The sequence below is a fragment of the Syngnathus acus genome, chromosome 22 (genome assembly GCF_901709675.1).
Source record: "Syngnathus acus chromosome 22, fSynAcu1.2, whole genome shotgun sequence".
NCBI classification, from domain to species: domain Eukaryota; kingdom Metazoa; phylum Chordata; class Actinopteri; order Syngnathiformes; family Syngnathidae; genus Syngnathus; species Syngnathus acus.
Genome location: NC_051106.1, coordinates 6,576,718 through 6,589,662, shown reverse-complemented (window position 1 = coordinate 6,589,662; position 12,945 = coordinate 6,576,718). Strand labels below are relative to the sequence as shown.

Sequence of the window (12,945 nt, the reverse complement as noted above, 5' to 3'; positions counted from 1 at the left end):
AGTTATCGTACAGTTTTTTTTATTTATTTTTATGTTTATGAGCTAGAACTTTTTTTTCATAACAATATTCATCATTATGACCTCAATACTGTGTTAGTGTAGCGTAGTGATAGACAACAAAAACACTTCACTGTACATTCCGGTTGACCAATTTAGGGGGCGGAACTTCGTCACACACGAGACACCCTGTTGTTATGATCAGATGCAGCGTGATTTTTTTTCTTTTTCTAACAGTACAAAGCGAGGCTGTCAAAGGCGGCACAAGAACATCGTCATACAGCAGTCATATCTGCAGCGAGCATCTGAAGAATGGCATCATTGTCACACTTATACAACAGTTAAGCGAGGCGATGGAGAAGTGTCTTTGTATGACGCATTGTTTCAGAAGTTCTTAAACTGGAGACGAGGACCTACTGGTGAGCTGTAGCTGTTTTAGTTTGGAAAAGTTCCTGAGCCAATTACTTCTTATCTTAGCTTTGGGCCAATTAAATCTCATGATTGGCACATAGGTAATATGGCATCACAGGATGAATAAATTAATATTTTTCAAAGAAAAGATGTTTTTAGTTTGGCATACTTGAATTTTTGGTGAAACATCTTGCTAATGTGCTGTTTTTGTGCTCAGGCCAAAGCCATGTCTCACTGAATGCTGTAGCTTTGGTGCCATCTGGTGGTCAAACTCGTATGTCAAACTGAGGGGAGGAGCTTCATTTAGTCAGGCCGGGCCTATGTCTAAAGTAAAAAAAAAAAAGTGCTTCATTGTGAGGCACCTATAAGCAAATAGAAACCTTTGTTTGTGGACTTCGACCTTTGCCCTAATGAGGGTGTTCTTTGGAAATAATTCTGGTACCTGGACCCAAAATGTTTGAGAACCCCTGTAGTGGATTACCATTATGTGTGAGTTTGAAAGTCACAGTCCTATTCTAACAGCTGACTTCATACATGTCAGATTCGGGCTTGCTGCGAATCTCTGAGCACGGTTGACAAGCAGGGCAGGCTGCAAACTCCGGGCAGGTTCTGCATCTCGGTCTCTTGAAGCTCAGCGCCAAGGCACCCCCTCCCAATATCTGTAAGCACGAACCCAACCACCCAAAGTAGAGCGAGCCGGCCGGACGTAAGCTGAGCTGAGGCAATCTAGTGTTGTTCAGGTCTTGCTTGGTGTCCTCCGTCCCCAGCCTGCGTAAGTTGTGGGTGTAGACCACCAGGGCGGTGATACTGAGCAACCCGGCCACCACCACTAGGACCCCACCTGTGGCAGCCACGCCTCGTAGCGGGAGATCTGTCCAACAGCGCACCCCGATGCAGGCCAGCAGGATACCGGTGCCGCACAGGAACAAGGAGGTCAGGACCAAGCCCTGCGCCAAGCGAACCCGACGGTCTCGCTCATAAGAACCCGCCACCGGCCAGCACTGCTTCAGCTCCGAGTGCTCCAGCTGCAGACAACTCTCCCATAGCCCATCTGAGCGGATCAGCAGGAGACTGTCCGTCATTCCTGGCCTAACCCCAGGACTGTGGCTTTTCACCACTGTCCTGAGAAAAACAAAACCAGGCCTGGCCAAGTCCAGACGTGTGTGGCCCTCTCTCCACTGAGGTGTGATAGCAGCAGTGAAGAGGAGGACGAGACCCAAGGGGGCAAAGACGATCCCCATCACCATGGACGCCGGAGTCTGCATCACCATGATTCCTTGAACGGTGCAGATTCAGACGTTTATCGGGAGAGACGAAGTGGCGGAATGCCGAAGAACCATCTGCTCCGGAAAGGAAAGCAGCTTTTATCAGGGGACCTTTAATCAATAGAAACAATTAGTACTAGGGTACTTCCTATATACAGTACATCTTCCAATGTGTCATAAGAAAAACTATTATAGGAACCATTAATAGAGTGACAGAAGAGATTTTAGGCAAATAAAAATGGGGAAAAAGTAGAGGCCCTACACATGAGCCTTGGGGTACTCCACTCTCAATGATTACAAAACCTTACTGGTCGATGTGGTCAGTGGTAAGTCCGGTCCTAGAAAGCCGCTGTCCTACTTGTTTTCGAAGTTTTCCTTCTTCACACACCTGATTGAAATGATCAGATTCGTTATCAAGCTTGCTGATTATTTGAATCAGGTCTGCTCCAGCAGGGAGACCTGAAAAACAGTCAGGACAGCGTCTCCCTAGGACCGGACTTGGTCTATGGGATAGACCAACAGATCAATTCCTTACCTCTGGACGATGTCGCTCGTCTTGTCAGGCCGCCGACTTTTCATAGCACTCTAAGAAACGAGAGAGTAGAATGAAAAATTGAGACTGACTCAGGTGCTGAAAGCAGAGCACGCAGGTTTTCTCACTGCCTGTTCTTGTTGCTAGGAAACGTCTTGTAACGAACATGCAGCCTTTTCTAATCGCTAAAGCTTATTAAGCTTCTTTCTACGCACTGCCTGATTATATGCCCGTGATGTTTATGTGTTTTGGTGTTTTAGTGTTGTGCTTTCACTGCTGGACAGACACAAGGCCTTGATGAAAGGTTACGCAATCAATGCCAAGTCAGGGTTATATTATGTACGTGTGTCTTTGACGTTTTGGAGACCTTACTTGATTTGGGGTCCCCATAACGTCTATCTTATATTGAGCGGGTTAGGAAGTCATCAGTGGTAAGCACTTGTGACGTCTTTTTCCCTGACAATTGATGCTCTGTAATACCCTTGATGATGCTCTCGTCCACTTGAGTATTAATAATGTCAAGCCAGTGCCGCCTACGTGGAGAGCAGAACGAAAAAAAAACCCAGAGAGACAATGTAGGGACAGAAATGGGACTCGTTAGCCATAATATCATTTTGCATTTGACACAATTGAAGTAGAATAGAAGTAGCAAAATGTACACGGAGCGGCGGCTGAGTTTTTTTTTGTCTTTTACTGGCAGGACAAAGACGATAAGAATGCTGAAGAATTGGGCGGTTGACAATGAAACTATTTTTACGAGAGACATTAAAAAGTTGATGATACAACAGACATTTATTGGAAGGATTAATTAAAGCATCGCCAGACTGACGCTAGATTTACTCTATGGAATGTAATTTATTTACGATGAGGGCAAATTAAATCCACAGAATAAAAGAAAATCTTGAATCAGATGGTATTCTAGGGGTAAAATGCTTTATATTATTACTCCTAAATTTGGTAATTAAATAAAACACGAGAAGACAATGGAAGAGTCTAATATTCCCGAGAGTGGAAGATTTCAATCAGCACATGCCTGTGTGGTGAGGCGAGTGTGAAATGTTTGTTTGTGTATGTGCGTAAGTAATTACAAACGTTCGTTTGCGCGATGACACGACGGGTAGTTGGCAGCAGGAAATTAAATGTCACTGACACGAAAAGTGTCAACTCCCCCCCGCATCAATGAATGTGTCGTTGTTTTGACAGGCAGGCGCCTGCATGTGCGTGACACCGCTTTTGGCAGTCACTGAAAGTTGATAAAAAAAAGATAGATGGATAGAAAAAGAAAGAAATATTATAAAAATGAAATATTTAAGCTAAATATGACTAAATATATACCAAAATAACAATGGTCATATAATAATGCATCGAAACAATTAAATATATAATGATACATGAAAATGAGTATTAAATAAAAAAATAATAAATGTATTGTTATATGAAAATAAGAAATTAAAATCTATTTGAGATGAATCTTAAAAACACTGTGTGACAAAAATACAGAATGTAAAAAAAAAGCAAATATTTAAGAATAAAATATAAACAAATGGGCAATAATAAAAAAAATACATGTAAATATAAATATAGTAATTATAATAAAAAGACAAAAATCTATGAAAAAAAATACACAAATCAAAATAAAATTAAATGAAAAGTAACCGAATAAAACAATATAAATTCTGTAAAACAAGTACAATTGACAGACAAAAGCCATGTAAAGACGGCTTCACAAACAACATCTGCACCAAGCGAGAATAAACCAAACACAGTCTCGTTCAAGAAAAAAAAAATGGAGGTGTCTACAGGACAATGCAAAACTAAAGACCCTTGTGATGAATGGAAATAAACACACTGTTGCCAACCCAAACACATGCGCACTTTCTTACACATATGCAAGGAATATGACCACACACACACACACACACACACACACACACACACACACACACACACACACACACACACACACACACACACACACACACGAGAGGCACTTGCCATTCAGCAGCTTGCCTGAAGATCACTTGCTTCTCTCAGAAGAGCAAAGACGGCGCAGATGGTTGAAGCATCTCGTCTTTATTCGTCTGCCTCCCCTTCCTGTCTCCGAGCTTGTGTTTGCGTCCTTCCTTTTTTCCGCTAGCCTCCCTCCCGTCTGCTTCTCTGTCTCACCTTCTGCTCAGTGTCTGTGTCGTATCGAGCAGTCTGCCTGCCGCTGCCAGTGTAACCAAATAGGGGGGAGTCGAGCGAGCCGTCTTCTCTCTCTCTCCCCATCAGTGAGTCGGGGGGGGGGGGGCAACGTTTATCATCATATGCCTGCTGAACAATATTTCTTCAAACAGCATCTTATTAGTCTTAACTCGAGGAGAAGGAGGTGAAGCGGCAGGAAAACAGGCCAAACAAAACATTTCATACAGTTGTTTATTTTCTTACAAAATAATTGGCAAGATATGACCAATGCAACAATTTTGCTTAAACGATGAAATATTGTTCGCTTTGAAATGATGCGTAACTTACAAGGAAGCACAAAAAAAACCACACACACAAACATTCACATTACATTCATACTACGACTTGTACTGTCTCCATCAAACAAACGGGAAAAGTTTCGGGGCTAAATGATGAGCAATACTAACTTTGCGTGTGGTTTGATGGAGGGAAATGTGTGACGTTTGTTTCTGAATTAATTTGTGGTGAAACTAACAGGAAACCTACGAGGTGGCGGCAGTTAAGAAACATAATCAGTAGGCTTTTTGTTTTTTTACGTGATTAAAAAAAAAAGAATTACAAAGCCTTGGTGACAGGTATATTTAAAAAGAACGCCGATAGCATCCTGCTAATGCTAGTTGTTGGCGCGCCCTGCGAATTAAATTCATCTGAAATACATTGAATTGTAAAAAAAATTGAAGTTCATAAAACAGTCATAATAAAACTTATTTACATTACAAACTCATATGTACAAGTATGACATCATAATTGCTTTGGAGGGAGGGGGGTTAGCATTATTTACAAAATGGAGATATTTACGTCTGAAATTGTTACGGTCAGTCCATGGCCGGCTGGCTTTGTTTTGTTCCGATGGCCTAGTGCTTTAGGAACGTAGCCAAGATGGCGTCATCATACTTCGATGAGAGTGACCTGGAATCGACCGCTGACCACTTCGGATATCTCGATGAGGAAAGCGGACTGATTGGTGTAGTGTTCGATGATGACGTCGTCCATATTGACGTAAATTCTGCACGGAAAAATTTATTCAGTCAGCAGTTGCGCAAATGAAACATTTGTTTGCACATTATGAAAGTAGGTCACGCAATCGTCCCACGTCAATAACGCGCAATCGCGTACTGTCCCTTTAGCGTCATCTCGGAAATCAGTCCGATTATTCTCCTTCCCTGACTCAACCACCTGCAAACCCTTTAAAGACTATAATGAGTGAATTAGCGGTGCGATGCGCTCATACGCTTCGCCTGTAGGCTAGAGACGAAGAGGGAGGGGAATTGCTGGAGAATGTAACTTAACCTGTTAGCTTGGCTTCTGGGCCCCGCGGTGACAAGTGGCAGGGAAAACAAGAAGGGAGACTGTCTGTCTTTTCTCAAACCGTACGCAACTATTTATTCTTTAACGACACCCGTGTTCTTTTTTTAGTTGGGACGGTTGCGTTTGTCAAATAGTATTACAACAGTGGAAAAACGGCCCGATTCGCGGGATAATGGAAAAGATAACAATCGGCGTGATTCATCTGCAGGACTTTTGTAATATTTATATCCTTCCATAGTCATAGTTTTTTTCCTCAAGGGGGGGAGAGTTGCAATTAACACATTCCTTGAGGCCGGGCCAAACCGAACAACCGACCGAGCCGGTCTGCCGGCTTGAGATTCCGCAAAGGAACTCATCGTAGAGTCAAGCAAAAAAAAAAACCACAAAAGGCTGCTCACCCTCGTTTGCATTTCTTGTAGATTTTCCCAATGGTGTCTTCTTGCATGCCGTACTTTTCTGAAATCTGACGACGGAAGAAGAGTTCAGTGTCTTCCGAAAGCCAATACGACATTCGGTAAATTCTGGATCATCCGAATGTACTCACAGCTTCTCGTAGGCCCGACACCGTTGGCGTCCTTAGCATGAGCGCGTCGAAAACCTCTTCGGTGGCTCTCCTCACGTACAGCAGAACTTTTGGGAAAGGAATCCAAACGTAAAGCGTTGACTTGTTAGCTTGATAACCGTCAAATTTAGTTTTCTTACCTCTTTGGGATTCATCTCTGCGTACTTGCTTGCTAGGCGGAGAGTTGCTCTGCTCTCTGTCCGAGTACAACCTCTTCATAGAAGTTCTGAAGAAAAACAAAACATGTTACACAAGGGATTCGCATATCGGGGTGCAACGATCAGTTAAATTCGGAAAATAAAATTGGTGTGCTCGATTATCTCCTTCACTACCATTGACGGCTATAGACGTCAAATATCTAATTGAACTGAGCTGAGATATCTTTATTTGTTCTTAATGGTGTTTTGAGGGGGCATCTGAAAGATAGGAAGTAACTTTTTTCCACGCTCACCTTTCGCTCTCATCCATAGGCGTGGCCTGCAAAAATAGGACACAAAGATCCGATGAGACGTCTGATAAAAACATTGCTTCATAATCCTCCCTCCCCTCTTTTGTAATGCGCACCCAAAGGAATGTTATCACCGCAAGACTTCGTTTCCCATAACCTCCACGCTCAACGAGAAAACAAAGAGCAGACGCCGCTCGCTGATTTGTCTGAAGATGCTGCTATTAATGCCTCCGAGGTTTTAGAAGTCACGATAATGCGTAAACAAACGAGTCAGTGTGGGAACGCCGACTTGTCCGAACAGCGCCGTCGTGTGTGAGAAATAAGATGAGGGTGGCGCACGGGTCTTGCGAGGTGCTGATGTGCCAGGTGTGAAGGCCCACATGGGCTCTGCAGCGACTTGCGCCCGGTTTCGACTACAATTAGCTCACCTCACTTTCACTATCCCCTCCCTTTTCCCACACCGACTTTTCCCACCGCATACTTTCCCACACTTTTTTCCCTCTCGTGCCTGAGCTGCTGTCTTCAGGGATGAGCGATGGGTCGGGAATATGACTCACTCCAAAGGGGAGGTAACTTTGATTCATTCAAGAAATACAGTCGGGAAGCCTACCATGCGCTGTAAGCTGGACAGATGTGCTTCTGGGATGAAGAGGACCGGCTGGGTGATGCGGTCATCCACAGTTTGGAAGAAAGTGCAGTCGCAGCCCATTGAGCTGCTCACTAAAGACTTGGCTGAAAGAAAAAAAAAAATCATGATTTGATTTGTGAGGCAAGGTTTTTATCATGCTTGTCCTTAATAGGGTTAGCTGGAGGCTAACGTTTAGCAACACTCACCGTTGGCATCATTGCTCGTTTTGCCCCTCCTCTTGCTCCTCTTCCTCTCCTCATCACGCATCTTCCTCTCAGCCCCCTGAAGATACGACAAAGAACAGAAAAAAGTTGCTTGTATTTCAAATTTTTACAATTTGATAAATTGGGGCAGTGAAGGTATACACTTTATCTCGAGCGAGATTGAATGTGACAAGATACCTTATCGCAGAAAATCTTGACTTGGCAGGCGGCTCTGTGTATGAGCTGATTGTTCCCGGAGCTGAAGTCGTACGTGTCGATCTGCAGGTTGAGAGGGAGGCCCTTCACGCCTTTTTGCGATGAAAAATCGGTGCTTAGCGAGTTAATGCCGATAAACACCTGCAAGGAATAAAAATGTTTGCGTTAGCTTTAATTTTTGGTTTCATCGTATCTGTCTCGAGGGGGTTGATGGCAGGTTTGAGGCCTTTGGATTATTTTGATTGGTCATCTGATGCACGTATTTATTTATTTATGTATGTATTTATTTATTTATTTATTTGTATTTTATTTGTATTTTATTTGTATTTTATTTTATTTTATTTTATTTTATTTTATTTTATTTTATTTTATTTTATTTTATTTTATTTTATTTTATCTCCCAGGGTAGGAGTCAATCAGAGTTACTCACACATTTTTTTTTTTTTTTTGTTTGCGGGTTGCTTGTATAACTCGGGAATATCGTCTTGTCTTCCTGATTGACTCGACACGCAGCAGGTTTTTCACCCACAGCCGCACCTTGAGCACCTTTGGGCCACAGGGAAATGAGGATTGGCCCTTTGCGGCAGTGACAGTGCCTCAGGGCCAAAACGCATTTCTTGGATTCTTACCCTCCCTCCTCAGCCACTCCTCCTGTCTTTCTTTTTTCCCCCCCCCCTTCTCAATCTTTCACCTTTCTTTATGTTTTTTTTTTGTTTGTTTTTTACCTTGGCTTCATCATGGGGATTCCAAACGAAGGAGAGGGCGTTGAAGGCAACCTCCTCAATGTTGCTAATGCCGGTGAACACCTCTTTGTAGTCCGCTATGAAACAATATGAAAAAAGTGAGGTGAGGCTTAATGAGTATTTGTTTGTTGATTTTATTTTGGTAGTCAACCTACCAATGTCAATGACCCTCTGTTTGACAGTCGGCTGACGCGCATGCCAGTGGTTCCAAAAGCGAAGCTGCATTTCTGGCGTTTTGTCATTCTCAAACACGGCCATCACCACCGTCTAGCGTAGGAACAAACAATAGAAAGAAAAACACGTGAATCTAATGTCTGCTGGACAGCAAAATCATTCGTCACTCCAACGCCTTTGTCACGGTTTATTTACTTTGACTCGCCACGAGATTCTGTATATTCATCTCCATGTACGTGCTTGACAAAGAAAAGATTGTCACCGTATGTTTTACAACAACAAAAAATACCACACCTTCCTTTGCTCCTAAGCTTTGTTAATATTATTTTTGCACACACGTTACCTCACGTAAAGTAGCGGCATTAACTATAAATGTCACGAGTTGTCTTGGCCTAGTGTGAGTAGGTAATTAGTCACCCAAGAGCCGGTTCCTTGGGAGGGACACTTATTTGGGAACAATCTGTCTTTTTACCTTGACTTTGGTCGTAGTTACGCAGGTGTTGTTGTCCACTCCCTGAAGAGTGATGGGGTAGAACTGCCCCTTATTCAGATAGACCATGGGTAACTCGCTGGATTTGAAAGAGGAGGCCGCGGGGGCACCCAGGGAAAATTGGAACTCGCTTCTGTAGGTCTCAGGTGGAGAGCCGGAGTAGGAACCCGAGTAGACGGGACTGGAGTGGTCCTCGGGGAAGGGATCGTTGTAGGTAAGAGTCTAAGAATGGAATATATAATCATGTTAGAGACTGCAAAGGAAATTTTGGCGGGTCGTGAGGTCTACCTCCGCGTTGGGGTCGGGGAACGCGCTACTCTCGGGCCACTTCTGCAGCAAAGAGTCGAAGATGATATTGAGCTCTTGTTTGTCGCTTTCGGCCGCCACGCTGGTCAGGGTGGCGTAGGTGTCGGCGTTGGAGGGCAGGGAGGCGCTCTGCTTGGATCCTAAGACCTCAAGGGAGTAGCCGGTGGGGACGTTCTCTGAAAGGATCTTCATGACGTTGCCGGATGTTTCCAGTGATATGAGATCATTGCTTGGAGTCCTGCAAGGGGAGAGAGAGCGGTTGGTTTAAGATGCTAGCAGTTAGCCTAGTAGCACTTCATTGGTTTCTGCAAAGAGTTGTGAGTCAGGGGTGGGTACTATTTGTGTCTTAATCCAGTTCTTGTTTGAGTTTCTCCGTGGGGTGTTTAACATGTTGAAGGGGAACACTGGAGGGTAAGGGGCTCAGTGGGAACACAAGGAGGGGAGCGCCATTGTCTACTCAAGTGTTGCGTAACTCTTTGAGCAAGGCAAAGCTGATGATGGATTTGAGTTCGGACCGTGTTTGACTTGAGGATTACCTCTCACCCTCTTTTTTTTTACCTTTCTGTTGGTTTGAAGATGCTACTGTTTCGACTGCAGGCAGGAACTTTCTGGTCCTTCTGGCTCTGGAGGGTTAAAATGACAACATGATGAAGATGAAGATTCTGGAATGAATTCTGTGTTTTACCTTGCACTGTTCGTAAAGCATAGTTATAGCCGCCAGGTCGTCTCCTGGGTGGAGTCTGGGTTTGGCCAGGTTCTCCTCGGGCATGGGACTATCCATATACGGCCAGGACTCCATGGTGTAGTTTGTGTTGTAGCGGTTATAGTTGAAATTCTCGCTCTGAAAGACCACTCCCAGAGTTCTGCGAGGAAGAAGCCATATTTTAAATGACGCACGGTAGCTGAGCCCCCGGGGCAGCGCACCGTCTCGCCCCTGAGCTGCGTAAGGTTTCGATTGCAAAACCGCAGAGCTGAGTAACATCCGACAAGTGTCTCAAAAGCCGCAAGACCACCCACCGACAACTCCCTCCCCACCTCATCGACAAAACATCCCCGCATGTTGTACTTTGTGGTTTCCAGTGAAAGCAGACCAAAGCGCATTCTTCAATCCTACACAAACATTCTCTATTTGTCGAACTCTTAAGAGAGATGCTTGCGGTTTTCACCTGCAACCAAACTCGGGATTTAGAGGATTGGATTTGTTTGGAGAGCCCGAGCGCGACGTCGGATAAATATCCTGCCGTTCGCCAACCAAATGAAGGTTTACCTTGGATAAACACTTCATCAAATGTGTTGACGGCAGCTAAAGAGCGAAGCTGCTCGCTGCTTTGAAGGTTTTGCATCTCGATGCATCTCAATTGCACCTGTTCCCGACTTGCAAACCTCCAAACCATCATTTATCCACTGCAAAAACCTCCACAGACACTAAAGAGTGGGAGGGGGGGGGGCTTCTTGGGTTTCCCCTTTATGTAATTCAACATGCAGTCATTGCCCAGTGTCTCCATCCAACACCTTCAGAGGAGATTCCTATTTCCCGCTCTTCTTTTGTGCATCATGGCCTCTAGGTTAGTACGACAAGCGCAAACCCAACCATCCCATAATATCCATATCAGTTTTCCCAGCAAGAAAAAAACCAAAAAAAAACACCCCTCTTTTAAGTCAAGCGTCTTTCACATGGGGGTCTCGTTGCAGATACAAGGGGAGGGGTGGCAGCATGGAATCCAAAACATATCATTTAACCTTTTTTTTGGAGCTGATGTAAAATATCGAAACAGGACTTACTCAGTCTCTTTGGTCATGTCTCCAGTCCAGGTGAGCTGGAATAGATTCCTTTAAGTTCGTTGTGATTGACTTTTTTGGATGACAAGAGCCTCGAGTGACTTGAATGTTTTGATTGCCTCCTGACGCAGCCCACATTTCATTTATACCAGCGGCAGCCGTCCTCTGCTCTCCTCCCATTGGTTGAAATTCCTGAAACAGGTGTCGGATAGGACAGGTGTAAGATTATTAACCCCCTCCAGACCAAAGATAGAGAAACTGCCTTTGCATGTGCGGCACTTTGCAAGACAATCTGAGGTGCTCTGAATGTCAGCAACGGGCGAGATTGGGAAGCGCCTTTCAAATGTTAATCACTTTGCAGTTTCATACAGACGTTTTATTGGTTGGCTGTCATCGATGCTTTAAGGGCAATCTTAAATTTTTCCAAAATGTTTTAAAGCATGCAGAAAAATGTTTTTGTTGTAGCAAAGCATTTCTCACTATTTTTTTTTTTTCTATACTAACACTTAGACAATCACACTGGCATTGGCTCAAAATCAAATTGTAATAGAAGGAAGCCTCCTCTTTATCCCTGCCCGGCACACCTTCATTCTTTCATGCTAATTATTGAAAGGAATTTGATTAAAATCTTTTCTGATGCATGAGCGATGTATTGTGAACTTCGAGCAGCAATGGGTTTCTCATCCAAGGCGTCAACGACTTTCCCTTTATTCGGTTTAACGCGTAAAAGTTCCACGCTGTCATTTCCTCTATGAGCATCATCCAAACACTTTTGCAATGAAGACTTACAATTAAGTCTTCTAAATTTAGGGTGTCTGGAAAAACAATATATGTGGGACAAATGTGACTAAACTTTTTAAATATTTTACAAATTCTTTATCTGTCCTATGTCAGTATTTTTCTCCAATAGGAAATCATACACATTTTGTAATTTAAGGTCAAATACCGACATATTGTTTCATAATCTGTTTTGCTTTCATTTCCGAGTGTGTGAAAGTTGTTAAAGATGGACGAGTAGATACGAGTTTTATTTTTCGTTGAAACTCGCATCTGCAGTGAGAAATCACGGCCATGCATCGGTTCAATATATATCCTGTATGCATATATGTGTGTGTGTGTTTGTGGGTGTGCATTCAGCCGAGCATGGCGGGACACAAACAGACGTTGTCATGATGGTGCTTACGCGCCATCGCCGCAGAGAAGGGCTTCTCTCAACACCTCTCCTCTCCTTACCCCCCCTCCCCTTCCTACTCTTCCTTTCGCTTCTTAAAAGAGGCTGCTTGTGCAATGGTGCACCACATGGTAGGAAAGTAAAACCTTCTTTTACATATTCCCGTCCATAAAAAAAAAAAAAAGTCATGTTTGGTCGGACAGCAGGGAATCTCCAAGCCCCCACCACCACCACCACCCCCAAGCCACCTCTATCTTCTAACCTTCAATGTCCCTACCCTTCGGCACCAGGAACCACTCCCAGAAAGTCTACATTGCCCCAAAGTGACAGATCATTATAGATAGAGGAAGGCCCCATTTCAAACCAAAACAGATTTTGTCTTATTTTTTTGTGGGTCTACTCATGGAAAAAAAAGCCTGCCAAATTTTATTTTGCAACGTGACACTTGTTTCAGAGCCGTTTAACCTACTTGAACCTATTATAGCTAGA

General features: G+C 43.7%; 2 protein-coding genes and 1 long non-coding RNA gene across 6 annotated transcripts; 1 reads left to right on the top strand and 2 right to left on the bottom strand.

The window, feature by feature from the left end:
* Positions 1 to 2: 2 nt before the first annotated feature.
* On the bottom strand, positions 3 to 2,264 carry si:dkey-221l4.11 (claudin-23). Its single transcript, XM_037240753.1, has 2 exons — positions 2,209 to 2,264; positions 3 to 1,748 (listed from the first exon to the last, which is right to left on the bottom strand). The coding sequence occupies exon 2, from the start codon at positions 1,677 to 1,679 to the stop codon at positions 924 to 926; it is 756 nt and encodes a 251-aa protein (XP_037096648.1). The 5' UTR covers positions 1,680 to 1,748; positions 2,209 to 2,264; the 3' UTR covers positions 3 to 923.
* Positions 1,726 to 2,766, top strand: LOC119115883. The gene is made up of 2 exons (XR_005096204.1): positions 1,726 to 2,458; positions 2,497 to 2,766. It is a non-coding gene; the product is annotated as an uncharacterized LOC119115883 (long non-coding RNA).
* A 1,842-nt stretch (positions 2,767 to 4,608) lies between these two features.
* On the bottom strand, positions 4,609 to 11,427 carry grhl3 (grainyhead-like transcription factor 3). 4 transcript variants are annotated; one of them, XM_037240750.1, is made up of 15 exons: positions 11,289 to 11,427; positions 10,192 to 10,369; positions 10,065 to 10,129; positions 9,489 to 9,744; positions 9,183 to 9,422; positions 8,692 to 8,803; positions 8,519 to 8,613; positions 7,776 to 7,934; positions 7,581 to 7,656; positions 7,357 to 7,478; positions 6,750 to 6,775; positions 6,439 to 6,524; positions 6,281 to 6,366; positions 6,135 to 6,199; positions 4,609 to 5,434 (listed from the first exon to the last, which is right to left on the bottom strand). In XM_037240750.1, exons 1-15 carry the CDS (start codon positions 11,303 to 11,305, stop codon positions 5,317 to 5,319), a joined length of 1,701 nt encoding a protein of 566 aa, XP_037096645.1. In that variant the 5' UTR covers positions 11,306 to 11,427; the 3' UTR covers positions 4,609 to 5,316. The 4 variants fall into 4 exon arrangements, with proteins under 4 accessions (XP_037096645.1, XP_037096647.1, XP_037096643.1 ...); XM_037240752.1 differs by having other exon boundaries at positions 10,065 to 10,123; XM_037240748.1 differs by having other exon boundaries at positions 6,281 to 6,524.
* Between the last annotated feature and the right edge of the window lie 1,518 nt (positions 11,428 to 12,945).